The 27582-nt window shown below is 40.7% G+C and overlaps 1 protein-coding gene and 1 long non-coding RNA gene across 7 annotated transcripts; one reads left to right on the top strand and one right to left on the bottom strand.

The window, feature by feature from the left end:
- The first annotated feature begins 101 nt into the window (after nucleotides 1–101).
- LOC311595841 lies at nucleotides 102–27582 on the top strand. Of its 2 annotated transcripts, none has more exons than XR_014778593.1 (3): nucleotides 102–206; nucleotides 685–901; nucleotides 27456–27582. It is a non-coding gene; the product is annotated as an uncharacterized lncRNA (long non-coding RNA). The 2 variants fall into 2 exon arrangements; XR_014778594.1 differs by having other exon boundaries at nucleotides 102–278.
- Nucleotides 10062–16144, bottom strand: LOC311595799 (ovomucoid-like). 5 transcript variants are annotated; one of them, XR_014778565.1, is made up of 4 exons: nucleotides 16010–16144; nucleotides 14635–14660; nucleotides 12420–12773; nucleotides 10062–10197 (listed from the first exon to the last, which is right to left on the bottom strand). XR_014778565.1 is itself a non-coding variant. In XM_084778761.1 (4 exons), exons 1-4 carry the CDS (start codon nucleotides 15762–15764, stop codon nucleotides 10137–10139), a joined length of 276 nt encoding a protein of 91 aa, XP_084634887.1. In that variant the 5' UTR covers nucleotides 15765–16114; the 3' UTR covers nucleotides 10062–10136. The 5 variants fall into 5 exon arrangements, 2 of the variants coding, with proteins under 2 accessions (XP_084634887.1, XP_084634886.1); XR_014778566.1 differs by having other exon boundaries at nucleotides 12420–12550; XR_014778567.1 differs by having other exon boundaries at nucleotides 15707–16114.

Raw genomic sequence — 27582 nt, 5'->3', positions numbered from 1 at the left:
TGGCTATGACCCGGCGAGGCCGCCATGTTAAATGTGGCATTTCCTGAAGCTTATCTACCGGCCCTTCTTCCGGTGATGTAAAAGTTTCCCGCCGGAAACGCCGGCAATGTTAGGTAGTGGAGTTTGTGAAGCTTTTCTTTGGTGCTGATACTCTGTGATCCTGGATATGATTTTTCTCCTCGCTTCATCATTTGCAAAATGAATAGGTGCAATAAATATGGTTTCCGCCAGAATTTATTCAACTAAAAATAGGACCCTTGTTTTCGAGGGGGGTGTGGGTAAGTGGATGGGCGCAAAGATACTGTTAAATCACCCCTTATGTGATTTTCAAGCATCGTCTTTGCATGTATGTAGTTTATAGCCTCTTGAACGCCAGGGTTTTAAAATCAGTGTTTAATAAATGAGACACTCTACAATTGCCTTTTGAGATCAGTTTTTGGTTCGGTTTTGTAGCTAAATTGTCTTCAGTGAGGATAGTGGAGACAATGTCGCAAAACTGGATTGAAATCTAGATTTCTAACGTGCAGATGATTGTCAGTGCACTTACAGGCCTGTAATTAACATGGATGGCAATTATTTTTCTGTAGTCACCCCAGCGGGACAGAGTTCGTGTACATAGGACGTTTAAAACTCAACTTGACAAATGCTAAATTGTCTCGTCAACATTTATGTTTGTGCCCATAGATAATTGCTTGTGTCGTCTTTGATTAGAGCTGCTTGATTTTGAAGTGGGCAGCAGTCACTGAAGAGACTTATAACTTCTCAAAGTAGTGAGAATAAATGACGACTGAATGTTAATCCCTAAATGGAGCATCCATATCATCCCTCCAAGGCTCAAGGAACATCCCAGAAGAGAGGTTGAAATGAGTGTGAGAGGCAGAAGGAGGAGGAGATTTCTGTCGTAAGTAGGGTTACCATTGCTGTGATAAAACACCACGAAGAAGTCTTTTGGGGAGGAAAGGGCCTGTTTAGCTTATGGTTCCAAATTACTGTTTATCACAGAAGGAAGTCAGGACAGGAACTCAAAACAGGACATAAAGCTAATACAGAGGTCAGGGAGGAGAGCTGCTTACTGACTTGCTCCCTATGGTTTGCTCAGCCTGCTTTCTTATAGAACCCAGGATTAACAGCCCAGGGATGGTATCACCCACAATAGACTGGATGCCCTCCCATCAGTCACTAAGAAAATGAACTACAACTGCGTCTTGTGGAGCCTTTTCTCAGTCGAGGCCCTCTCTTCTCATATTTCTATAGTTTGTTAAATTGACATAAAGCTAGGGAGCGCAAGTGTCATGAAACAGCTTTCCATGCATGACAGGGCTCCTGCCCTTTGATCTCAATAGTTAAACACAGACCTGAACAAGATTGGGCTTTGCTTTGTGGTGAAGATAATAGGGCATCATGAGGCCCCACTTCTCACCAAGGAACTAACAGCAACCAAGGAACCTCCCTGTCCCCTGGGGCCTATAAACAAGCTAAAGGGTGTTGGGAAGGAGTATGGCAGGTTCTCCCTTTCCTCCAGTTGAAACATGTGCCAGAGGAAGGAAGGGAAAGCTCATGAGCCTCAAGAAGTGAACAAAAGGTTCCATATCCAAAACAACAGAAACTTGGACAATTCTTAAGGAACTACACCCAATAGTATAAAAGTAAATAAACAGTTTTTCAGGTGGAAACTCTTTAACCAGACAAACTGCAGAAAGACAAATATCTCAAGCCAAGTGGTAGTGGTGGTGGTGGTGGTGGTGGTGGTGGTGGTGGTCTATACCTTTAATTCTAGTAGGCAGGCAGATCTCTGAGTTTGAGGACAGTCTGGTCTACTGGTCTACAAGTGAGTTCCAAGACAGTCAAGGCTACACAGAGAAACCTTGTCTTGAACTCCTCACCCCCCACCCCCAAAGAAAAATATTCTGATTGATGAGCAGCCTACTTTGTGGTGATGCAGCTGCTTTTGAGTCATCCCTGCTCCTTGTCAGTAACCTATTACCCATCTTCCTGTTAGCAACCCAATAAAAATCTTACTGGTTTTCCAAATTGGACATTGGTACAATTGTTACTTTGGTCCGTCTCCGCAAGAAAATTCTATCGTACAATAGGAAGAGACACATTTTCTTCAGCAGTCCATCTGTTCATAAATCACCCATGCTCCTGTAAGTAACACTAATTAAGCGTGTTAGTCCACCAAGCTACTTAGGCAGAATCATTTCTTCAGTCTATTGTTGGTCCTCTATTTGGGCTGTCTTAGTTAAGATTTTATTTCTGTGAAGAGACACTGTGACCATGGCAACTCTTATAAAGAAAAACTGGATTCACAGGTTTAGTCCATTATCTTCATGTTGAGAAGCATGGTGGCGTGCAGGCAGACATGGTGCTGGAGAGGGAGCTGAGAGTCCCACATCTGGATCTGCAGGCAGCAGGAAGACAGCTGAAACACACTTCCTCCAATAAAGCCACACTTTCTCCAACAAGGCCACACCCACCTCCCAATAGTACCAATTCCTATGGACGGCTGGGCACCATTTTTATTCAAACCACCAAATGGATGAGTAAGTGCTTATCTCTTTCCCCAGGAAACATTCATAAAGCGAGCAGGCTTTAGTGTACTCATTATCATTAATGTTTTCCTGTGTAGCCATCATGGCTCTGGCCTCTCTTCCACAAATTCTTAGCACCCTCGTTCTTTTAAAATCATGTCACTCCATTACTTAAAAACACAAAAATATGTATATACACCTATATTCCTAAATATAACCTGCTTGGTTTGTATAATGTTGCTCATATGTATGTATGTATTCAGGGCAGACCATTTGGCACTGGATAACCAGTTGGTGTGCTCTTCCCTGGAGAAGACTGTTTCTCCCACAGCATTCCTTAGTTGCCTCTAGTTCTTTGTGTAGGGTTGAGGCCTGAGATGTTTCTCCCATCCACTTTGGAATGTCTGTTGTTCTTGTTCAGCTCATACTTAGGCAGTCATGTTGGTGAGACTGGGAGATGCAATCTCACAGAAAACTCCCTGCTCCTCTGGTTCCTTTCCCTCTTCTGCATCATTCCCAGAGCCTTAGGTGAAGGATCGTTTTGTAGATTTATCCACTGGGAATTGTGGGAAGGATTGTAAACTTTGTCACAGGTGAAAGCAGTCTTGGTGGGCTTTGCCCTTGGACATACCATGGATACGCCCTGAGATTAACCTTGAGATAGACTGGGTGGAGCCATCCTGGGCCTGGAATTCAGGAAGCAGACAGACACACCACACACACACACACACATACACACATACACACACACACACACACAGCACTCCACCTGGATTGTTGTGTTTCTAATTGACCCTCAATGGGAGGAAGAGACTGGCCCTTGCATGTGAGAGACAGACAGGCAGAGAGGACAAGAGGGGCAGCAGGTTCAGACTGAGCTCAAGTGCACGTGGATTGGGAAAAGGATCAGCGAACAGGCCGGGCCAGTGCGCAGGCCAGAGACACCTCGGGACCTGTCCCATGGAACGGATACTGAAAAGTTCACTCTTGTTTCCTTTAACCTTTTTTCCCTCTTGTGTAAGCTAGTTGGGTTGTATAATAAAGTTTAATTGTTAGGAAACAGAGCCAACTGGGAATGGGCTCCACAACTCTGCATTCTGACTGTGGTATTTCTGTAATGTTGTCTGTCACAAAGAGAACTTTCCCACAGAGCAGGAGAGAATGTTTGTCACTTACACACCCGATAGATGATTAATAACCAGAATACATAAAGAGGGAAAAGTTAGAAAACAAAGAGTCACGAACACACAAGTGATCCAATTAAAAGTGGCCTATAGATGTGAACAGTGTTCTCAAAGGAAAAAATAAAAATGGCTCAGAGATATATCAAAAAGTGGCCAGCATTCTTGTCGGAGAAGTCGTTGTAAGTTTTAAAGTTCATAGCTGAGTGAAATTGGGGCTTAGTGTGCATAGAACCTTACATGAGCACTAGCTTGAAAGGGTAAAGCTTGTAGAAGACTGCCAGCTTGCTGGCTTCATGATCTGGGATTCAGTCAGTAACAGGGTCTTGTCAGTTCTGGAGGGTAGCGGGAGTATTGGCAAAAGCCATCACTCCCCTGACAACTCCAAAAGAAACAACCTATTCCTAGTACTGGGATTTTTATTTGCTAGCATGAGGTATCTAGTTGGGTCACTGTCCATGCGATTGTTGAATAACTCCACCAACCCTCTTAATACATGTGTTTGTATGCGCTTTGTGAGGCTTCTATGGTAGTGACACTTTGATGCTTCTATGTGAAGCTTTTCATATGGCATCTGCCAAAGGCCTTTCATGTTGGTCGTCTCTCCCCATATTTCCTCCTCTACCCTGCCCTCCCATGCTTCACCACAGTGTAACTCATCATGTTCCATGGTTCCCTTTTAGCCCGTTGCACTACTGTGCTCTATTACCACACTCTCAAAGGCCTCTCTTCCGATTGCCTCCTTGCTAAATTCCTGACCTGTGTGAGTGTTACAAATGGAGCATATATATCTGAAGATTGAAAGAAATGAGATAAAATATGACATTTTTCCCTTCTGTATCCGGGTTACCTTAGGGATGGCTGTTTGTAGCTCCATCCGTTTACTGAGAATTTCATAACATTATTTTTGTTCACAGCTGCTGACACTATTTTTAACTATTTTATTTGGGTTATCTTACACCTCTACCTTCCTTCTACCAACCCCTCAACACTAGGTAAGAGAGAAAGGAAGCTAATGGGAAGAGAGTGCAGAGGCCTCTTTACTAATTCCTGCTTGTTAGGGTCATTGGGTTCTTTGGGACAATACCAATCTCAGTCATCAGGTTGTCGGGCAGCAGCCTTCTTCCTTCTCTGATCATCTTCTTGAACCCCCCGCCCCCCAGAATTCCTTTAAGAATCCTTGTGTCATTTTTCTCTCTCTGAGCTCTGGTATTTATTCCCTCTCAGAGTCCTCAGAATTAAATCACCTGCAGCTAGAAAAGACCACGTGCCTTTCCAAGTCACATGAGGCAATTATCAGCTCTGGACAAACTAAAATCACACACTTGGGATTAAAACAACAACATAACTGGGTTTTCAAGAAACCAAAACTTCCACTACACACAGCTGAATAATATTCCATTGTGTAAATGTACCACATTTTCATTATCCATTTATCAGTTGACAGACATCTACAGTGTTCCCGTTTTCTGGCTATTTTTGAATATGCAAGCAATAAATGTGAATGATCAGGTATTTCTATAGTAGAATATGAAATTCTTTGGATACATACCCAGGAGTGATATAGTTGGATCATTTGGAAGATTGGTTTTCAGGGCTTTTTTTTGAGAGGAGGGTTGTATCTCCACACTGACTTCCATAGTGCTTGTACTTGTATGCACCTGCTGGTACAAGGGTAGCAGGAAATTTCTGGGACTAACTGACTACTTTCAGATTACATCAGAGGCCCTTAGTATGAGTGGAATCCATCTCTGTTAAAGAGTCTAACAGCCTGCGACTAGATAGGGCAGAGGCTCTAGTGGAGAAGCCAATGCTATTATTCTGATAAATGGGCATAGTATTAAACAAAACTCTTAATAACATATTGCTATATCCATAGATGATATTATTTAATCCTCATCAGAGAAGGTTCTTGCAGTAGATGACAGTTAACACAGACCTAAATGTCCTTCTACAAACAAGTGTAAAGTGGCAGATATACACAAGGAGTATTATTCAGCTGTAAAGAGAAATGTGGTGATGAAGTTTTCAGGTGAATGGATGAAATTAAGAAGTTATATTGAGTGAGGTAACCCAGACCCAGAAAGACAAGGGCGACATGTCCTCTCTTATTTATGGATCCTAGGTCCCCATCTTTAAATGTGAGCGTATAGCCAGAGTAACCACTGGTACCAGGAAAGCAAAAATAAATAAATAAATAAATAAATAAATAAATAAATAAATGGGAAACAGATGGGGTTGTAGAAGGGACTATGGAGAAAGAAGTAACAGATATTATGAAGAACAAATCTGATAAAAAAAAAAAGGAGTGCTTAACTGAGAATGGGGAGTGGAGGGCAATAAAGAGGAAGAGTGGGGAGGAAGGATAAACAGCACTAAGGGTGTCCACAGGGAATCATATAATTTTATATTTCACATATGGTGTGTGTGTGTGTGTGTGTGTGTGTGTGTGTGTGTGTGTGTGTGTGTAATAAAGTTAAACCACTTGGAGTGATATGCTTGCCCCAAGAGCCATAGACACCAAAATTCCCAATAGCAGGCAGGAGAAACCTCTTTTTGAGTTATTTGTCAAGAGAGTCCATAATACTCTCCACCACGCTCTACAAAACAATAGTCAATCGCCATTGCCCTCACTTCCTTCCCAGAAGTTGGAAGTAAGTCCCTATTGCTGAAGACACTATACCCTTTGGATGCAGGACTTGAGGGAGTCAAGTTGGATCAACCCAAAAACCTCTTCTCTGAGAACTACCTTTCATGGTACAACGTGCTATGTAAAGTGCCAAAAGAGAAAAGGCAGTCATTAGTGTTACATAGATGTCATACCTAGAAACCATAACAACAACCAGCCCAGTGAGATGTCCCCAGATGTGCAATAGTGGCACTTATAGCATTGTGTTAACCAACAGTTCTCTAATTGGACTTAAGGCTTGATCAACAGGAGGGAATTCATGCCTGTTACTGTGAATATAGCCAACTAGTAATGGCTGATGAGGTCGCAGAACCTAGAAGAAACCCTACTCCTGCCACTTTCCCAAGCCAGCATAATTTCTGACTTCATTCTAAATATTTACCCTTCTACCCATAGCTTAGTATAGCTCTCACTCAACATCAAAGAAGCTTCTTTTTGAAGCAGGCAGGGACCATCACAGAAATTCACAACTGGTCCAACTTCAGAAAACAACTGACCATGAGGTTGCCAGCCGCAGCTGGTACGTTAAAAACCTTCCCCTACACATAAGGCTCAGGGAAAATCTTGGAAAACGGGAACCAGAATATCTTCTGCAAGACTATGTGGTCTGTATATGTTGGGAAGCTACAGTTATGAAATCTCAACACTCTAGTTGTTAAAAAAAAAAATAGACCGGAACAATCACAACAGCATTTGACATGCCAGCATGGATGGGAGAAAGCTCACGATGCTCCTACCTATGGATGGAGAGTTTCAGACAATTAATTACTGCTGGGAAAGGGAGAATCAGTCTTGCCCAGGGATAAATTTGTTATCTAATAGTAAGTGGTCAGCCCTAAATACATATATGTGTAACACTAAATGGAGTCAGCAAGTGGTGTGTATAAATGCACACACATATATATATATGTAACAATAATGATTAAAGAAAGAGAGGCCATGGATTTACAAGTGCAGCGGAGGGCTTGGATGGATGAGGGAATAATGTAAACTCCGCACCCATATATAAAATTCTCAAAAAAAAAAACCTATAAAATAAATGAAAGCATGGATGTAACCAACATGTGGAGAGAGATTTCTTGTCAAAAATATGTGGCAAATTTTTCACACAACCATATCTGAATTTCAGGTTTTTTTTAGCTAGGTTATAAACCCCTGTTTCCATGAATTCTTGCACCTCCAACTCCTTACACTTACTCATATTTTTTTGTCTTCATTCTTTTTTTTTTTTTTTAATTAGAGAGCCAACCAGTACAGAAGATGATAGACAGAGGTTGCTTTACTGCCAAATACATTTAGGATATGACCTCTGAGTTCTCCACTAGATGGTGTAGTTCATTTATTGAACTTGAGGCAAGCAATGGCAGTAAATGCTTTTACACACTTGCTGACAAAAGCACCTGCTGGCTGCATAGTAAAATGCAGTACTTTCTACACTAACTTTGAATGTCAATAAAAAGAACACCAGTTGGGAAGGAGTACTCTATAAGTTGTAACTGCTCAGCTCCAGAGTCTTTGCCTTACAAGGATTCGCGTGGCTAAAGGTCTAGAAAGGAAATTAGAGTACGCTTTTAAAGACCCATGACAGAGCCAGGTGTGGTGGCGCACGCCTTTAATCCCAGCACTCGGGAAGTAGAGGCAGGCAGATCACTGTGAGCTCGAGGTCAACCTGGTCTACAAAGCGAGTCCAGGACAGCCAAGGCTACACAGAGAAACCCTGTCTCAGAAAAAGGAAAAAAAAAAAAAAAGACCCATGACAGTCACTTAGTTTTAAAAAGAAAGGATTGGAAACAGGAGATGGCGAATGTTTCTCTTCCTTGGGCTCTGATGCAAGCATTCCTAGTTGCTTTATCGAGAGAGAGGTTGTGTGTTTACAGCCAGCTCAGTGGAGTATGCTGGCCTTCATCACTGGCATCTTACGTGGGCATGAGGAGCAGAAGGGATGCGTACGATTGACAGTTGTTATCTGGAGGAGGGGGCTAGGTGTTTCTCATAGGAACACTGTTGGCATTTTGGGTCGTTTTTTTTCCCAAGCAGGACAGGACATTGCAGGGCTTTAGCCACTAAACCCTAGCAGTCTCACGCTTGACGTGGATAAAAACCAAGGGAGAGCATGAGAACGGGAGAAGGGCATGGAGTTGGGTGAGTGGGGAGGTGGTGAGAATCTGGGATGAGGATGGTTCAAGGAGGGTGGAGACGTGATTAGAATATACTGTATATTTTTTTCCAATAAAAAAAGAACCCTTAGTACTTTAAATGCCCAGTATGAGGATAGTGCTTCACTCAATCATTATTGTGCTAGACAAAGAATGACTTGGTATAGATTTATGTGAGGATTTAACTAGAGTCTCAAAGTCTTCAGGATTAAGGAAGAAAATGAGGAATGTCTAGATTCTAGGACTGGGTCTGGCTTTGTAGACAGAAGACAGACACACTGGATGGAGATGAGCATGGGTGACCAGCAGAGAAAATGGTCCCGGTGACAGAGAGGTAGAAGCTGACAGCAGCTGATTGACGTGTCACCCCTAGGTAAGCAAAGGGAAGTGGAGACTCCCACTGTGTGGAAAGGAGCATAACTTAAACATCGGTGCTACCGGACTCCCCTCCCCTGGTTTAGTGCTCCACCGTCATACATATTCTTTGGCCAGGATGCTGTCTTTCTTAACAGTTCTAAGCAGCTTTCTCTGGTGTGCCTGCCTGCATTAATAACATTGACCACTTAGGTTATTTAGAGGGCAAGGTAGTGTGTGAGGTGGTAATCTGTGTTCACATTAGACATCCTTGCAGAGGAGGAGAGGAGGAGGAAGAAAAAAAAGAAACTCTGGGACAACAGAAATGAAGTGCTACACTTGTCACCATCTCACACAAAGAAACACACCAGCAAGTTTGGTTTGCTAGTATGCATCACGACCTTGGAGGTCCACAGACCATGCCTCTAAGAAGGCATTGCAGGGACCCACCTACTGTAGGAGGTTGTACTGTCGAGTTCATTCTGAGGAAGTTTTAAAGAAGGGATGGTTTGCTTTGGATTGAATACTCTCATAGATTAGACACCATCTTTCCACTGAGTGTCTTCAGAAACCTTAGTTGGAATGAAGGGAAAGCCACAAGTGGTGAAACATCAATCATTTTATTAGTCTTACTATAAGGGCATATGTGACAGTCTGTGGCTTAGAGAATGTGTGTATCTTGCCAGTATTCAGGCACGATTAGCTAGTTTTGCATCCTTTGTTGTGATTCATCATAGGCACAGAACAACTTTGTCAGATGTGCATGTTCTTTGAATTTGTTCATTGTAAAGCAAGGCTCGTACACAGCCTGTTTCCTCTTTATCACACTGAATAATATTGTTCAATAATTACGTATTTTCTTGTTCTTTCCCCTGGAGTGTAAGATGCAAAAGTGCATGAATTTTTGGGGGTACTACTCACAAACAAGAGTCTAGCCAAATTTCTTATTCTCATTAAAAATAATATTCCCTGGCAAATGACCAGTAGCTCAATTAGTTCCTTAAACTGTAATTTTTTTCAGTCAGGAACAACCTTCAATTTAATTTTTTATTTCTACAAACAAACAGTCCCGATGTGTCTCATTAATTATATCTCAAGACAAAAAGGATCTTTCCAAAAAATAATATTTATTGATTTTTTAAGCAAGGTAATAATAATGAATTTTGCCTTATGAAGAGAAGATGACACTTGTTCTAAATGTCCCACTTATGCTGAAAGAAGACAATCAAGAAGTGGACTTCAGACATTTTCCACTGTATTGGACTCGAAGAGTGAGATGCAAAGCTCTAAGGGAGAGTGATATAAATATTTATACATAATATTTATCAAATACAACCTTTCTGCTTCCTAGTACAATTGTATAGTAATTAGAAGGGATGGGAGCCTTGATGTGTAAACTCCTGAGTTACACATGCACCTTAACTACAGAGATTTGCTTCTGGTCTCACTAAATCGTTCTCCCCCACCCTTCTGTCATGGAGACCCTTTTGTTTTTTGTAACCATAGTGAAGAATTATAAGAGTTTGAAGCAAAGACAAACCTGTGCCCCAGGAGATAGAAGGAGGGTGGAACCAACAAATTGCTGTATCCTGGGGAAATCTTTTCACCTCTCTGAATTATAATGATCAGATCTATAAAATTATGACAATTTTTACAACCTATTGAGATATATGTTTGGGAGCTAAGTGTGAATAAACTATAAACAAGACAATCACCTCTCATGAGAAAAGTAACAATGGTCAAGAAGCGAAACAAAGGGGCGTGGAAAACATCAGTGAAAACGTTTGTCAGCAGAATCTTAATTACAAGACAAACCCAATTATTAAATTTTACACTACATTATCAGTGGGTTTTACTTGCACATTCATATAAAAAATGGCCCAGCCTTTAAAAAGTAAAAATATCTATATAAAACCCACTTGAAATGATGCAAGCATCCATTTTCTATAAATACACCCAGTATAAACTTGGGAAAGAAAATTAAGTTTGGAGTCCTTTTTTTTTATATGGGAAAGGAAATGCCTTCCACATTTCCAGCCTACAATAGAGTACTGCCATGAGTATTATAAAGGCCCTGCTTTTGGAAATTATTTTCTTATAAAGGTTTGCTTGTGCCCATAGTATTTGAAACGATGATGTGAGGGTAACAGTATCTTGTTTGATATTTGCTTTTTGCCCTTCACTACACCCAGCCGCAGTACCTGGAATGCAACAGGTGCTTACTAAGCACTCACAGGGCAAATGACAGAAGAATATATATTTTTGCAGATGCTCAGGATAAAACTTCAGGCTTTATATCTGCTAGACTACCCATCCAGTCCAAGAAAGAGTTTCTATAAAATTCTAAATTCCTGTACAGATATGAAATTCTAATTTTGAAGTAAGAAAATGGGAAGCTGAACCTGTTTCTTCTATGGATCAAATTTGCATATTTATTTCTAAGTTGGACAAGACCAGGGTCTCACTAGGTTTGTTTTATTATATATAAAATGGGAAGTAGATATCTTATGTCTGTGTTGAAGGCTGTTTTGAATAATGAGAGAGGTAATTCCTAAGCAGAACGAAGTACAGTGTCTGGTATACAATACATTCTAAGTTAAAATCAGATATTTTAATAAGTATTCAAAAGGCCACAATCATATATTTTTAATACTTTATAGTTGCTTATACATAATTCATATATTTTTAAGTCCTGGTACCATATCCATCATATGGTAGTGGAGAGGAGGAAATTTTGTCCAAAGCTTTAGAAGCAGAAACAGACCGTACACATTTGAAAAGTAGCTGGAAAGAACAGTTAGTGTGGTTGAAGCTTTATGAGTGAGTGAAGGAAAAACAGAGTTAGATTTGGGGGCAGAGCATGGAGATTGAAGGGTTATGCGACTTCTCCATCTCTCTTTCCACAGGGACAGAACTCAACTTAAAGCCCTCTGAGCTCAAATATTGAGACCTCTTGCTTTGGTCTGATCCTGGCAAGGGTAATTTTTCAAACAGTTTCATAAGATAGGTTTTTTTCCTCATCCACTCTCCTAGCAAAATGAATGCTCAAAGCATATACAATAAGGCTTCTCTTACAAACAGGGAGCTGGGCCTCAGTGCTCCACTTCTCTTCTGTCCATTACCCACAGCCCTCAAATGCAGCCAGTGACATGCCAGTTTTAGTTTACAGAATCATATCTTGAGCAATTCATGTACATTTTTCTTTTTTTCTCTTTTTTTCCCTTTTTAAAAGAAATTACTTTTATTATATGTGCATTGGTGTTTTAACTGCATGTATGTCTGTATAAGGGTATCAGATCTTGGAGTTACAGACAGTTGTGAGCTGCCATGTGGGTGCTGGGAATTGAACCCAGGTCCTTTAGCATAGCAGTCAGTGTTCTTAACCGCTGAGCCATCTCTCCAACCCCTCATGCACATTTTTCAAAGGAGTGAATGCCAATCAGTCTATATGGTCAGGTACACATTAGACTCCCTGAGGGGTTCTGATTCGGGTGCCATGTTAACTTACACGTTGGCGAAACAGTACACGCAGGAATTAGGATATGTAACATTATTAGAAGCACACAATGGGCTGACTCTTATGGAGCATATGTGTTTCCTCTGCACAAACTTCTTTTGATAATGGCTGCATGAGCTGACCTGAAACAAAACTCACAGGTTAAACTGTCTTTCCTCCAATGACCTGTCAATGGCTTCTCACATGTAGTGCTGGGGTATTTCCTTCTTGCAAAGGAGAACAATGGTCAAACATCTCTCTTTTAAATCTCAAATACCAAGACTGTCTCTTGATAAATTCACCAAGCAGGCCCTTTGTGATTGGCATGTCGTAAGGTAACTGGGGCTATGTAGCTCAGACGCTTGGCTGCAAGGGAAGAGAACCATTTGGGAGAAGTAATGAGAAGGGGATTGATCACTTTAGAGTTGCTACGGCAATGATTTTACTTCTTCAAAGCTATGTTCTTACTGTGGTCCAAAGCCATATTCTTACATGGGATCCCAACCCAACACTGGCCATAGTTCAGGCCTCTGAGAGTTAGATTTCTGGAATAGAAAGGGGAGGAGTTGCAATGCTTAAATCACCCTAATATTTATCTTTCATATTGTTTTCCTCAGCAGCATAAGGGTGGAATAAGCTTTCCTTGGAGCATCAGGAATATTAGAGTGAGATATCTACAGAAAAAATGGAGGCTGTAGGGTTGGGACCCTGTGTAGTGCACTGATGGGGCAGGCGCTGCCACGTGTCTTACACTAGCAGATCAAAGGCCATTCACAAGCCTGACACAGCACACTAGGCGGCTCTGTCCTCTGGAAGCCTCTCATGACAGAGCTGTTTCCAAACTTCTGTCACTTTATGTAGGATTCCTTCCAAGTCCATGTGCTATTTTTCCTTAAGTTGACAAGATTTGAGCTTTGCTAACAACAGTTAAATTATCTTAAGCATAACTGTCAATAATAAATCTGAAGATACAATTACATTTTTTTCTGAAACATTAAAGACTAGCAGTGATTTTTGAAGTAAGAGATTCATTATCATGGTAAGTAAAATAATGACCCTATTCAAGTTCTCTGAGGGAAATACTTCCTATCTCCTTTTTCAGTGCCTAAGTCAGAATGGTATGTTGGGTGGATCCTACCAAAAATTGATGTGTTAAGTGGGACATTCTAACATGCAAAATGGCTTTAAAGTTGGATATGGGAATAGGAAAAATATTTATTTTTTGAATATTTATTTATATTCTATGCCTATGAGTATGCTGTATGTATGTCTGATGCCCTTGGAGGCCCGAAAAGTGTGCAAAATCTCCAAGAACTGGAGTTAAGAGTGGTTGTGAGTCACCATGTGGGCACTGGGAACTGAACTTGGTCCTCTGGAAGAGCAACCAGTGCTCTTCACCACTGCGCCATCTCTGAAGCCTCCATAAGAAGATTTAATTAGAAAGAAGTATATGCATTTGTAAGAAAGTTTATAAAACTATGTTTCCCTGTGGTTTCAAAGAGTGGAAGAATGATATAAATATATTACTCATGTAATCAACTTCCCTAAAATTTAAAAATTAGATTAAAAATTGTATACTCAATAACACAAACTGAAATAATATGTGCACCCAAATACTTTCCATTAACTAGAATCTAGAAAAATAAAGGGCCTTTAAAGAAAAAGAAAAGACACTGCAAGCCTACAGGACTTGGTCTTAACAACAGGAGGAGTCATTGTTTTAAGTAGAAAGATGTCTCTCTTAGGATTCTGTTGTATAGACTCCATCCTCAAGAGTAAAGCAGAGGTTGGCAAACATTTCCTCTTCAGAGCCAGGTGGTAAATATGTCATGATTTTTCAGCCATTTGCCTTCTGGGGTACCAAGCTACTATGCAGGAACCTGAAAACAGCCACCGCTACAGAGGGAGCAGTAGGAAGGAGCACACTTAAGTTCTGTTTCCTAAAACAGGTGCCCCTGCCTTGCCAGTGCCTGGAGCAGGTTGTCTGTAAAGGGGTCAGTGGAGAAGAGGGAAGAAATGCAACATTAAAGAGGAAACAATGAGGGACTTTCTTTGCCAGTGGTAAAACACATATGAGAGTGTGTGATCAACCTCTAGGACTGATTTTGACAGTGGTACTGAGTCTGAACCATATGAAACTGACATCACGAGGATGGAAAATGGCCAGATGCTATGGTTTAAAATAATAGAATCTCTACAAGTTATTTTTATACAGAGGCAAACTTACCTTAAATGAAGTGTCAGCAATAACATCTGTAATAAAAATGTAAAAAGTATCCAATAAAACAATGAGGTATTGAAATGTGGAGCTCATTAAGTCAGTCACATAAATATTGACCACGGAAGTCATAGACAGTTGCCTCATTTATACAAGTATGCCTGATGCCCAGATTTGTTCTCTTTTTTTCTTGTTCAAGACCCTCTGTGGCTGGTGAGATGGTTCAGCAATTAAAGGCAACTTGTTGCTTTTACAAAGCACTTGCGTTCAGTTCCCAGCATCCTCACAAAGACTCATAACTATCTGTAACTCCAGTTTCAAGGGATATGACACCCTTTTCTGGCCTTCATAGGCACCAAACACAGACATACATGCAGGCCAAACACCCAAATCTATAAAACAGACTTTTAAAAGACCTTTAATATTTTGTCTGAAAACATAACCTTGACCTACTCCTAGATTTAATACTGGCCTTAGCCAGGAGGGACATAATGCTAGGCTTCATTGTCAGGGATTCATCAATGCCATATACTACTGGGATCTACAGGTATCGAGTAGATTTGTTTCAGAGAAAAGTATTTCTTCACAGTTATCCTAGCTATTGATTGACAGACAAGTAGACACACATCTTCGTTGATGATTATCCCGAATAAGACCTTTCTCTCTTTTCAACCTGTTGAGAAGGAAGCTTCTTTTCGTGGAAATTCTTTGTCAGTAGTTACCCAAATTATGAACAAAGTTTTTAGCTTCATATTCATATTTTACATTCTGCTTTGCTCTGCTGTGGGACACTCCTTCACCTGTCCCTGTCCTCCACCACTGATGTGGCAATGACATCATCTGTTCTATCGTGTCAGGGTCATGCTGAGACATCCAGAGGTCAGATACCCAATAGTCCTTTAATAGTAAACTATTTCCAAAGTGGGTGCTTTGTTTAGAATGCTTTGTGTATGCATACCAGTTACATACACATGTGCGTGCACGCACGCACACACACACACACACACACACACACACACACCTAGTGTGTTTAAGAGTGGAGGGGAAAGAATTAGGAGGAAAGAGTGAAACAAGCACTTACAGTCAGCACAGAAGCCCAAATTATCTCTCGTATATTGATTGTGGTCTTCACAGACCATTGCTTAAAAACCTAAGTCTAAAGCTATCCGTGGTAGATGTCTCGGAATATTAAAACAAAACAAAACAAACAAACAAACAAAAACCCTGAGTCAATCACCCATATTCATTCTGGTCATGATATTAAATTCTTCATCTCTGAGGATTTCCAAACATTCCTACATCTAAATAGTAATATTCACTTGTTCTCCCACCCTGGAATATTAAATGCTCACTCCTTCCCTGGGGATCTTTGACAGATTCTTACATGAGAAATAGCTAGTAGCCAAGAAAGCCAGGAAGAATGCTTTTGGCTTTGCCATGGGTAGCAATGTGATTCTTCTACTTGGATTCCTTCAGCCCAGGGTTTCTTGACAAGGCTCTCAAGGCTGAGTTCTTCTATGGAGCTAATAATGGTGATGCCCCCATTGTGAGAACCTCAGGCCCTATTATGAGGTCACTCTGCAAGGGTTCTATTTCCATGTGACACCAAAGGAAAAGTCACTGTTATCAAACACCAAGAAGACTTCCAAAAGAAACACGTCTTGTTAACAGACCGTAGAGCAATGCCTTGTTTTGTTTCATTTCTTGTCATTTGGTTGCACAGAAATACGTTCTGCTTACTCTATATAAGGAGGAAATGAAGGCATTAAAGACTAAGTTAGAATGAGTAGTTCTGGGGATTCTTTTTCACAGGGCTTACATGTTTTGCCTTCTATTCCCTCCTCTCAACCTCAAGATTCTGATTCAATGACTCCAGAAAAAGAGTGAATAGGAGACCCACAGCTTTACACTAGAGGGTTCCTTTCCATCCATTCCTCTCTTATTCCCTAGAGGCAATTGCTATTTTATTATCCCTTACCCATTGCTACCCCTTTGGACATATCCATATTTAAGGTAAGACGTTTAGATAAACAGAGCCCTGGCCATGGAAACTCAAGGGGATTTTGTGCTATTTCTATTATTATATATGGATTTGAAGATGCCACACTTACACACACACAACTAATTCTATACTGAAGGGTCTAATGACAGATTCAATGAGGCTTAGCTCAGATCTTCACCAAAATGATACCAGGAGAAAATTTAGCCTATGTTTCATGAAAGTAAGTTTTTAAAACCTAAGATCTGTTCTTAGATTTCCTAGGAAGACAAAGCTACAGGTTCCACAGCCTGTTTGGCCAAAGTGAAATGTCTTGGAACAAATGGTTCTTTCTACAGAGCAATAGATAAGAAAACCGAAGTCAAGGAGCTTAGCTGTTCACTTCATGTTCTGCCTCTTTTTGGAGCTTTGGTTCCCTGCCTGTGAAACAAGCTGCCAGTCTTGTGGACTTTGCAAGTCATTTCCAGATTGTGAGGCACAATGTGCAAACTACTGAGGACATATATTGCCTTCAGACCATATCTGAGGTACCATGCTAAGTTCTGGATTCTCCACTTGGAGTGGAACTTCTTGGGCTGCCAAAACGGTGAAAAATCTGGATACTAGGTCTTATAAATAGTAGGAGATGCACTTCTCTATTTGCTATGAGAAGTACAGATTCAGGAAGAAACTAGAAGATCATTGGATGCTTTGGGGTTTCATTTCCTAGTTTGGGAGGTGGGAGGCTAGGAATGGGAGCCAACATGCACATTACTTTTATAATAATTGGTGGTCTCTCCATCCTACAGCTGAAAACTAGTGCAGAAAACAAGCAAGGAACTCACCCCCACCCCCAGGTTCCGGCCACAGTGGTTAATAGCAGTTATATGCAAATCTGAAGCTGCTTCCAGAACCCACTAATGTAAGATTCCATTATCTAGCCCTTTGAATTAATAAAGAAAGTACAGAGCGGTCAGGGAACATCTCATTCTTTATCGCATCTTGTGCTTCTAGCCTTGTGCCTGGCTCTTTGTGTATCAGTAGTGTCGCTCAATAGGTTATCTGAACAAATTTTATTTTTTTTTGAATACTCAAGATTCCTGACAATAAGCAGGCTCAATTATGGGGACCTGAGGTCCTTTTTGTGGTGGCAATTGAGATAAAACTCAAAGGTTTAATCACAATCTCTTAGAGGTATTGATTCAGCCTTCTCATTGAATTGTAAACTAAAAGAGAAAATTCTTTCTCTAATGCTGCAATCTTGTGGCTTTATGATTGCTGCCCTCCCTCTCTCCCTTTTCTCACCCCCTTTCCATCTATCTCCAAAGAGTCTAATGAGCTACAAAATTCAGGCTGGCTTCAAACTTCAACCCTACAACCTTCAACCTCAGCCTTCTGAGGAATGCATTCACAGGTATGCACCAGCCCACCTGACATTTTTAAGCATCCTTTAAAGGCGGCAATAAAATGCACTTTTCAAGCTGTCTTCTACCTGAAAGGCATACTCCACCATCTCTGAGATGATGGTGTCTCTGCATTCCTTAGGTGGCAGGAAGTCAAGGGGCTGCTGTTGTCTGGTTAAGACAGCAGAAGATGGGAGCTGTACGCTGAAGACAGAGGAAAACAAAAGGATGAGGGGCAAATGGTCCTGAGTTGAGGAAGGTCAGTAAGAGCACTGAGGAGAAAGTGACCAAGTAGTGTCAGAGAAGCATCACTCCCCCTCCCCCAACCCCTTCCTGTGTTTGCATTCTTCAAACAAAAGAGTTGAACTTTAAGATCCAATCACATATCATCAAAAACATCCAAATCCTAAACCATACAGCCTGGGACCACTTCTCATGGGTCTTTTAATTTCTCAATGAATGTCCACTAGAGATTTACAAGAGAGCCATTAGATAGAATTAGGTGACTGTCAAATGCAATGCCAGATGATCTTATGATGCCTTTCCTAGTACACGGCAACCTCAGAGCTACACAGAGAGCCCAGTGAGAGCAGGGGCCGTCTCAGTTGCTTACTGCTGTACCACCAAACTGCACCCCAGCACTGTATGTTTAGAAACTCAGTAAATTTTTCTTGGATGGATGATATGTTCAAGAGTTTCAAGAATGATGAGAGGATACCAAAGACAAATGTACTCATTGTTGTTACAAAGAAAGTAAAAATCCTCTATGTTTCTGTTTTACCAATAAAGACTCGGGAGCCACATGCTGGGGTGAAAAACCTGCCAGCTTAGAGAGTAAGAGCAAGCATCCAGCTGACCATCCTACTCACATCCTGACCATCATATCCTGATGGAAAAGACCCAAAAGGTTAGCTGAATGCCCAGGAGGAAAAGGCCAAAAGAAAAACAACAACAAACCAAAATCCAAAAACCAAACAAACACAAAAACCCCAAGGCCAAAGGCTTGCTAGCTCAAAGTCCCAAAAGCCACAGGCTAAGCAGCTGAGGAGCTCAAGAGCTAGAGAGCTAAGAGCCAGAGAGATAAAAAGAGCTAAAGAGCCCAAGCCAAAATCCTAAGACCTTTCTACTTCTACATGCTGTCTTAAATACACCTCAACTCAAAGTCCCTCCTACTCTTTAATCCTTGTCAGCTGGTTTCTTGTTCTGCCTCTTGACCTAGGGTTAACTTTATTAAATCCTGTGTAAAGATAGCTCTTGGATTAAAGGTGTGTGCTAGGGCTCAACCATGCCAAACAAAAGACAGGTTTTTACAGTTGACCACCTAGGAATCACAATGGGATCAAAGACCCTACAGCATTCAAGCAGGAGCACAGCATGACACAAGACTGAGTCCTAGTATTGGGGAGCAACTTTTTGAAAACAACAAAGAGATAGAATTTGATCTGCTGGAATTTATACAGCAATATGTTGCTTCTCTTCCTACGTACTTCAGACTAGCTCACTTGGTGGAGGGTAGAAACTGGGAGTCTTAATCCAGGACACTCCATGTAATACCTCAGGGATGGTAGAAGATTCTGATTAAAAAAAAATTTTTTTTTTAGTACCAGAACTAAAGGCTTTTGTCTTTTTAAAAACATAATTTTCTGATTATTTGGAAATTTTACATAATGTATCCCATCACATTCACATCTCAGTCCTCCCAGGTCCACTCCCTACCCCCCTAATCCTTGTGACCACCCCAAAAATAAAAGAAGAGGAACGAAAAAGAAGAAACTAATATACCAAAACCAATACTCACTGGAGCATGGTCAAACTCCCAGTGTCCAGCCCCTTATTAAAACTGAGTTCTTCCCCACTCCGACTCCCACTCCCACAGGAAGCCATCACTTGTGAAGAGCTACACTTCACCATCCCTATCACAATTTTAAAGAATTCTGTTCAATGGCTTCCTGTCTAGACTGTTTCTTTGGAGGAGAGAGTGAGGATGGGGGAAGAGAGGTTGTCACAGAAACCTTCTGTGTCTCCCATTCTCAGCTGTGAGTCTGTAGTCATTAGACTCTGTGCAACAGAAGCTTCCTAGGCCTTTACAGTCAGCATCCATGCAGATCATAAACTACCACACGGTTTCTGGCTACAGCATGGGCCTTGGACCATGACCTACCAACCACGGGCCATGTGTTGATACGCTACTTAAAGTGGCAGCAGAGGCCACTGACATCTCCATGGTCTTTGGTGGTCATGTGGGTCAAGGGTATCAACATAGGCTTCTGTCTTCAATGTGAAAACTTTTCTTAATTTTTTTTTTTCAGATTTCAGCAATGAATCTATGACTCAACAAGCCAGAGTTTTTACCTCCCTGACCTGGTCTAGAATAAGAGCCATGGTTTAGGCAATTTGAGCTACTGGTTTTTCCTTTGAGCCAACAGGGAGACTTCTATCAAAAGTAATTTTTGGTTATTAAAATATGCACCCAAATTTTATACCAAAATTTCAGAAAGAATTTCCTTTAGGTCCATTTTATTTAATTAGTAACTTAATATATAAATGACATTCTTTTCCTGAGACATAATTGCCTTTCATGTATATTCAAAAGCACTTCACCTCCCCAAGGGCAAACATTTAAATGAACAAACATTTGCTTCACAAAGAGAAAGTGAAGACAAGTGAGGATTACTATGGCTATAGGCAGTTTCTCAGCCTCATGCTCCACCGCAGGGATGCAGGAAGCTTGTCTCCACTTGTCTGTACATCCAAAGGGGTTGACTATAAATGAAGACTCTCATGCTGGCTGATGTAACATGCTAAAGGAAAAAAAAGTACTTTCAATCTACCACAGTCAATTCACATCCCCTGATGTTACAATTTTACTTTATTTTCAATGGAATCAAAATAAAACTTCTTTTTATTCTCTATTATAATGGGGGGGGGGGAGTAGAATTCAGGGTGGAAGAAGCTGAAGAAAATGTCAAGGATACCACAGTCAAACTGTCCTTCACATATAGTATGTTAAAAATAAAGGAACCGATGGTAAAGTGCTTATGAAGATTTGGTTTAAATTGTATTCTGTTTCTTGGTATGGCACTGTCTCATCCTTTAAGATGGCTTCTTTGGAACAGGCAGTATCAATCTGTGTAGATATTCGAACCTTCCTGTGGGGCACCCAGCACAGCCAGCTGTTCAGCACTTGAGCCATCTGTCGGTTTTTAGCATACAGAACAAAACACTCAGACCTGTTTCCAGCTGCCATGTTTGTGGAGGATGCAATGCACATTGAAGGAGGTGGGCCCCTGAGACTGCAGCTTCTCTCTGTGGCATGGCCGACAATGTGATAGCTTCCTTGAGGGGAAAACAATAGGCAACTGGTTCAAAGACAGAATACTGCAACCAGTTTATGACTTGAGAAGAGAAACACTACACTCATCTGAAAATCCTGTGTATTAGCAGGATGTTGCACCCAAGAAGAAGTATACAACACATTCAATTCAAACAAACAAAAACATAAAACAAACAAACAAAAACAACTCCACATGCAGTTTATATATACGACTTAAGCATAAAAAAGGAAAAGTTCATATTTATAACTTGGAAAATTTTGAATTTGGGGGGTTGGATTTTTCTGGTAGTTTTGAAATCTTTGATATATAACCATTCTTCTTCTAGTGGCATCTTATTATGAGTAAATATTTTATATTTTATAATAGTTATCAACTGTTGTAAGTTACCTTATTAATGAGGATTTTAGCTATTTAAAATTTTTAAACTTATTATTCTTTAATACTTGCATACATCCATTTCATTCTCTTATCTCCCTCCCTCCTTTGTTGAAGCCCTCAAGCCCACCTCCAATTTCCTTTTTCTTTTTGGATGTGAGAAATTACTCTAATAATAGACTTTTTATTATTATTATTATTTTTTACCACAGCTTTAGAAGAATAATTTCCTGGACCAAGGGCAACTTATTAGTGGGTACACCACTGAAGAAAATGTCTCTCTTGTACAACACTTTGGCCTCTATTATCATCCTCTTTGGGTAACCAATTCTAGGATTAAGAGGTCAATGCCTGAGTCCTTCAATGCCTACAATGACTCCACAGGTGTTCCCAGGGGAATTCCAAATAATTTTAAGTCTAAAAGCCAAGTAGTTACAAAAGTCAAATAAACTGTATTCTTTTGGTCAATAATCAATACAAATATTAAATAATCAAAAAATGTATCGATGGTATCTGGGATGCCTTTAAAGGAGCAGCTAGCCAGCTATATGCCACTAGCTAAACAGCTAGGAAAACCAGAAACCCACTTGAAAAGATGTCAACAACAAGGAGATATTTATGTGTTCGGTGAAAGATACACTTTATTCCCCACACTATTGTTCCAAAGAGGGCAAATTCAAGGTTCTTCATGGACTAATAGGTTAAATAAGGCAAAACTTTGAGGGGGGTGGGGGAGGTAAAGGTGCCCTTTGGCAGAAATGCAAATTCCTCCCCAGTCAGCACTTGTGGAAACAGAATGCATCCTACCCACTAACGCTACACTGCTTTCAAATATTAAATGATGTGGACTGAGAAGGCAACATGCACTTTCTCTCCGCCCCGCCCCCTCTCTCTTTCTGTGTCTGTGTATAAGAACAATTAAAGAACTAGAGGCCACGAGAGAGAACAAGGGGAGATACATGACAAGCATCGAAGGGAGAAAAGAGAAGAGGGGAAGAAATGGAGTTTCTTAATTTCAAAAATAAAAACACTAAAAATAATAGCTGGACATACCAAAATGTGAGGCCAAGCTCAAAAATAAAAACATTAAAAACAATAGCTAACCATAACCAAAATACAAGGCCAAGCTCTAACTACTAGGAGTTAGGCACGTGATCCCTTTGCAAAAGCGAAAGCTAACACAAGCAAATGTGAGCCCCTGCCAGACATGCCTGCTGGTCTTAGCTTGTCCACTCCCACTGCACTAACGGTGGCAGTGGGAATCTCTTAGATCTGCCACAGCAGGAGGAAGCCAAGACAGCCTGGCCTTGGTTACTCCAGTGGATTTGCCACCTACTCATGGTGGGAGTGTGAGGACTAGACTACCTAAAGACACAAATAAATTGTTCCTTCTGTTTCCCTCAGGCACAGACACTACGTGATTTTATTGTTATAATATTTTCTCAGGTCTTTGCAGTAGGTCTGACTGCCACAGCCCCAATGGATTGAAAATATGGCAAAAAGATTCTATTAGTGCTCCTTTGGCTCTCTTACAGAGGATATATTGCATTCATCTGTTGCTGTTGACCTGGCCCTTATGGGCATGGGTCCATCTTAAAATTCTTGACTGTGAAAGACCTGAACAGGTCAAAGAGTCTCCTGGATCCTAATTAACCGCATCTCCTGTAGCTGTGAAGGGAGAGCTGGGACACAGGTGACTTGTTTGGAGCACGGTTTCCAGCCTTTGAGGGATTCAAACCTGTGAGGTTGTCTGATCCTTTCTTGCCTGATTCCCTTAGAGGGTTCATTTCTGCTCTCGTAAAAAAAAAAAAATATGGCTAATATAAGAAACACAGCTCATTTTATGATGCTGTGGAAATACAAATCTGTGGATCAAGCTGATGTTCCGGGCCTCTAAAGGGGATATGAGCATCAAAGGCAGGGATGTGGCAGAGAGCCCAAAGATCCTGTGAGCGCTGTGAGATCCATCAGACTCTAGTCAGCTCTCTTGAGCTTCAGGATGCAAACCTTGGACCCGGTCTAGCTCCCTGCCAGGACTTTCTATAAGTCTCAGTCTGGCTCTGATCCATACCGTCTTCCTCTCCCTGTGCTGTGTCTGGGCGACTCTTTTTCACTTTTGCACTTATGGTAAAATCTATAGCTGCTGGGAAACTTTAGCTTACACTTCACAAACACTTTTAGCTCTTCTACACAGGATATATTGCTTTTATCTGTTTCTGTTCATTTGGCCCTTATGTGCACGGAACCATCTTGCAAATCTAGAAGAACCAATAAAATTATAAATTACTATCTTTTACTGTTCCTGTATGTGAATGCAAGGTGACAAATGAGATGTAGAAAATGATGATTGGATGAGCTTGGGGTTCAGTTTCTGGACAGATTAAGCTAAGCCTGTGTGTGTGGTTCCTGACTTATATCAGTTTGGATATCTTGTTTCCAAGTCAACACTCACCCCACAATAGCTGGGCTATAGAATGAGACTATGTTTCACTCCCCTTCCCAAATGTGGTCTGTGATCAAGGCTAATAATTGATAGTATATAATTATCGTAAGCCAAGGCCATGACTTCAAAGCTCATATTCCTGACTTGCATGTTGATTTACTGTTCTATTATCTATGAGGCACAGATTCAAAGAGAGCCATGATGCTGCTTTAATTGCTTGCACATTACTTGAAAATTTTTATTACTGCATAAAAAGTTCTGAAATACATCAATATGTGACATGTTACTGAATTAGAATAAAATGGTTTAATCATGTTCTTGAGGAGTAAATCCTCACATAATTATTTTACAGTAGTAATTGCCAGCCATTCTATAATGAAAAGCAAAGGGGCTGCACTGAAATCATTATAAGAATGTGTTATTTTCATTCACTATGAGGCGAGTGTGCACTGTTTCCCTTTGTAGAAATGAGGGATTTGAGGCATGAACAATTGAGGTGATTTGTCCAGTTACGTATTATGACAAGGCTGGAGGCCAACAGAACCCTGACTTTAACTTGGGCCATTTGACTTCTTCTCTATTGGCACCAGTTAACAATCATTTGACTCCAAAATAACAACCACAATGCCAGCTTTGATATAAAAAAGTTAATTCTTAGCAATATATAAAATTATATGGCAAAACATATTTAGTTTGCATGACTGTATATGGTTCTAGGCTATATCTTCCATACAGAAGAGGGTATAAAGTGGAGCTTTTGTTGTAGATGGAGAAGTTAATCTGTGATCATCAATCTCCATTGTGAAATTTACCAGATTAATAATCACCTAAGTGATGACATGCGCATCACTTAGTGATGAAATGGGTGTGTTTCCAAATAGGCTTAAGCTGAGGAGTCAGAACCTACCATGGCTGTTGGCAGCACCATCTCATGGACTATAGTCCTAGACAGAATAGCAAGGGGGAAAAAAAGAAAACAAAACCCAAACAGCTGAGCACCAGGCTCCATCTCTCTGCTTCCTGAGTGGACACAATGTGACTAGATACCTCATGCTTCTGCCATGATGAGGGACCATGTCTTGTCCAGCTGTGAACCACAATAAACACTTTCTTTCACTTAAGTGATTGGCTTCTCCCCTCCCCCCACACATACAGCTCTTAGTCTGTGCCAGCTGACATGGGATTTTCTTCTAACTTTTGTATATATTTTTTAAAAAGCAAAAAACAAAAACAAGAACAAAAAACCCCAAGACCTACCAGATTCAACTCCCTCACCAAAAATGGGATTAACATGATTGCCCTTCTAATAAGGCAGAATATAGAAAAGAGACCTTGTATTTATTTTCACATGGAAGATAAGTTTAATAAATGATTTTAAAATATGTTTAAGTCATCAATAAATGTAAAGTGGGCAAGTGGATAATTTTTTTTTTAATCTAAACCTTGTGTTGGTTGTAAATGCTGAGTTATGTTGATTTCTACTCAGTAAAGTGAGAATATCCAACTGACATGAACTTGTCATGAGCACACCTGACTGATTATTTCTGACAGAAAACTTCTGTTTACAGCAGGGACTAGTTAAAAGTCAGTCATCTTTCAGGGACCTCCTAGGAAACTTCACTGTCCAGGAAGGAGCGGGGCGGATGGTTGCCTTCAACCCTGAGATGAAGCAATCAGGGACTTACTGTCAGAAAGAAAAATAAATGAAAATGAAAATCAAGGCTGATTTACCTTTTCATGAAAGAAGTCCAAGATTTTCTGGACATAGGTTCTCAGTTGAGAAGATAAATGGAAATAATAGGGCTTACTGCTCTTGAAGTTCTGAGCGTGGTTAAAGGTTGAGGTGAGGGAAATGAGCTGCTGTGAGTCACCTGAAACCATTTAAGTTCTGTGTTTCATCCCGGCCAGATGTGTCATCTCTATTAAGAAATGACTATTTCCACGAAGAGAACCTTAAACAAATTTAAAGATGACTTAGTGAGTCACAGAGACAAAAAAATTCCTTGTGAAAGAGGATTACATAACATGCCCCAAATTAATGCTGGCTTCCATTTGGCTGGCATATTACCATGACTTAGTGTGTTCACATCCTCTGAGTCAGTTGACTAACATAAAGCTTGGGGTGGGAACTGCCATTCCCTCTTTGTATAGAGACAGAGATCGGACTTTAGAGAAGTTAAGTTGCCCAGGACCTCAGGACTACAGACTGATGGTAACAAAGCTTTAGGTCTCCAGGTTCAGTGGTCACTTTCATGCACTAGTTTCATTTTCATGTGGGTTTGGTGCCGCCATCAGGATGGTCATCATCACCAGCTACTTGGTTCATCTTTTATTTATATTCCTCTTCAACTGGAAGGCGTCTAAGACAGCATGGGTCCTAAGCTTGTTAGTGCATCCACTTATCCTAGTTGCCATGGTTTGAACAGGGACACACAGTCTCCAATAGGAAATGAACTGTTCAAATATGGTGGTACAATGAGTGAAGCCAATGAGAGAGACAGCCAAACACCCATGAATCTACATGTTTTCTGCAGGAAAAAACATTTGACATTCTTGAAGCACTAGGACTGTGATCTGTGTGGGGATGTTAAAGACCCACCGGTGTGCAGACTGAATGGCCCCTGACTCTTTGACAATGATTGTCTTGTTTCCAAACAGGACAACTAAACACCCAAGGTCACTCAGTGATGGAGGACCAGATCTGACTCCCAGCATACGTGTAGTGACTCAGAACCATCTTTAAATCTAGCTTCAGGGGTTTCAACACCTCCTCTGGCTGTTGAGGCAATTCATGCACATGCTGGACAGGCAGACATACAGGCAAAATCCTTATATGTAAAATCAAGATAAAATTTCCAAATTTTTGTTTAAAGAGCTAGAAACATCTATGCAGTCTCAAAGAACATAATAATTAGCAAGTCCATTGCTGCTTTTGAAAGGTTGGAGAGCGTCTGCACTTCTCATTCTGCTCAAGAGGAGGCAACTTACCCTGACTCAAACTTTTACAAAATATTCTTGGCATGATATACAAAATGGCATTGTCTGCATGTGGACATCCAGGGTTTTATATCACAATTTGTGGAAGATGCTATCCCCCCCCTTTCTCTCTCTCTCTCTCCTCTTCCCTTTCTTACACACACACACACACACACACACACACACACACAGTAGGAAAGGGAAGGAAGAAGGAAGGAAGAGATTTGCCTCTTTGTCAAATGTCAGATTCCTGTAGTTATGAGTATTCATGTTTTGGTCTTCTACTTTGTTTCACTGCTCTACATGTGTGTTTGTTGCAGGCAATGGATGGGCCCAGAAAAGATTCTATTGGGCGAGGTAACCCAGAGCCAGTAAAACAAACACCACATGTTCTCTCTCACCTGAGATGCCTGCCTCCAAATTCTTAGCTGTGAGTATACAACGGAG

Source organism: Acomys minous, assembly GCF_964271855.1.
Source record: "Acomys minous genome assembly, chromosome: 4".
Classification (NCBI taxonomy): domain Eukaryota; kingdom Metazoa; phylum Chordata; class Mammalia; order Rodentia; family Muridae; genus Acomys; species Acomys minous.
The sequence above is the reverse complement of the archived record's forward strand: the minus strand, read 5'-3'. Positions and strand labels throughout refer to the sequence as shown.

Bases quoted from the DNA above. Each gene is read 5' to 3' on its own strand.
- LOC311595799 (XM_084778760.1), bottom strand. From the start codon at position 15,764: ATGGTCTGTGAAGACCACAATCAATATACGAGAGATAATTTGGGCTTC. The intron at 14,661-15,706 runs GTAAGTGCTTGT...TTTTTATTACAG, and splicing joins TTTGGGCTTCTGTGCTGACT to ATGTTATTGCTGACACTTCA. The intron at 12,551-14,634 runs GTAAGTTTGCCT...GTTTTGTTTCAG, and splicing joins TTGCTGACACTTCATTTAAG to GTCAGCTCATGCAGCCATTA.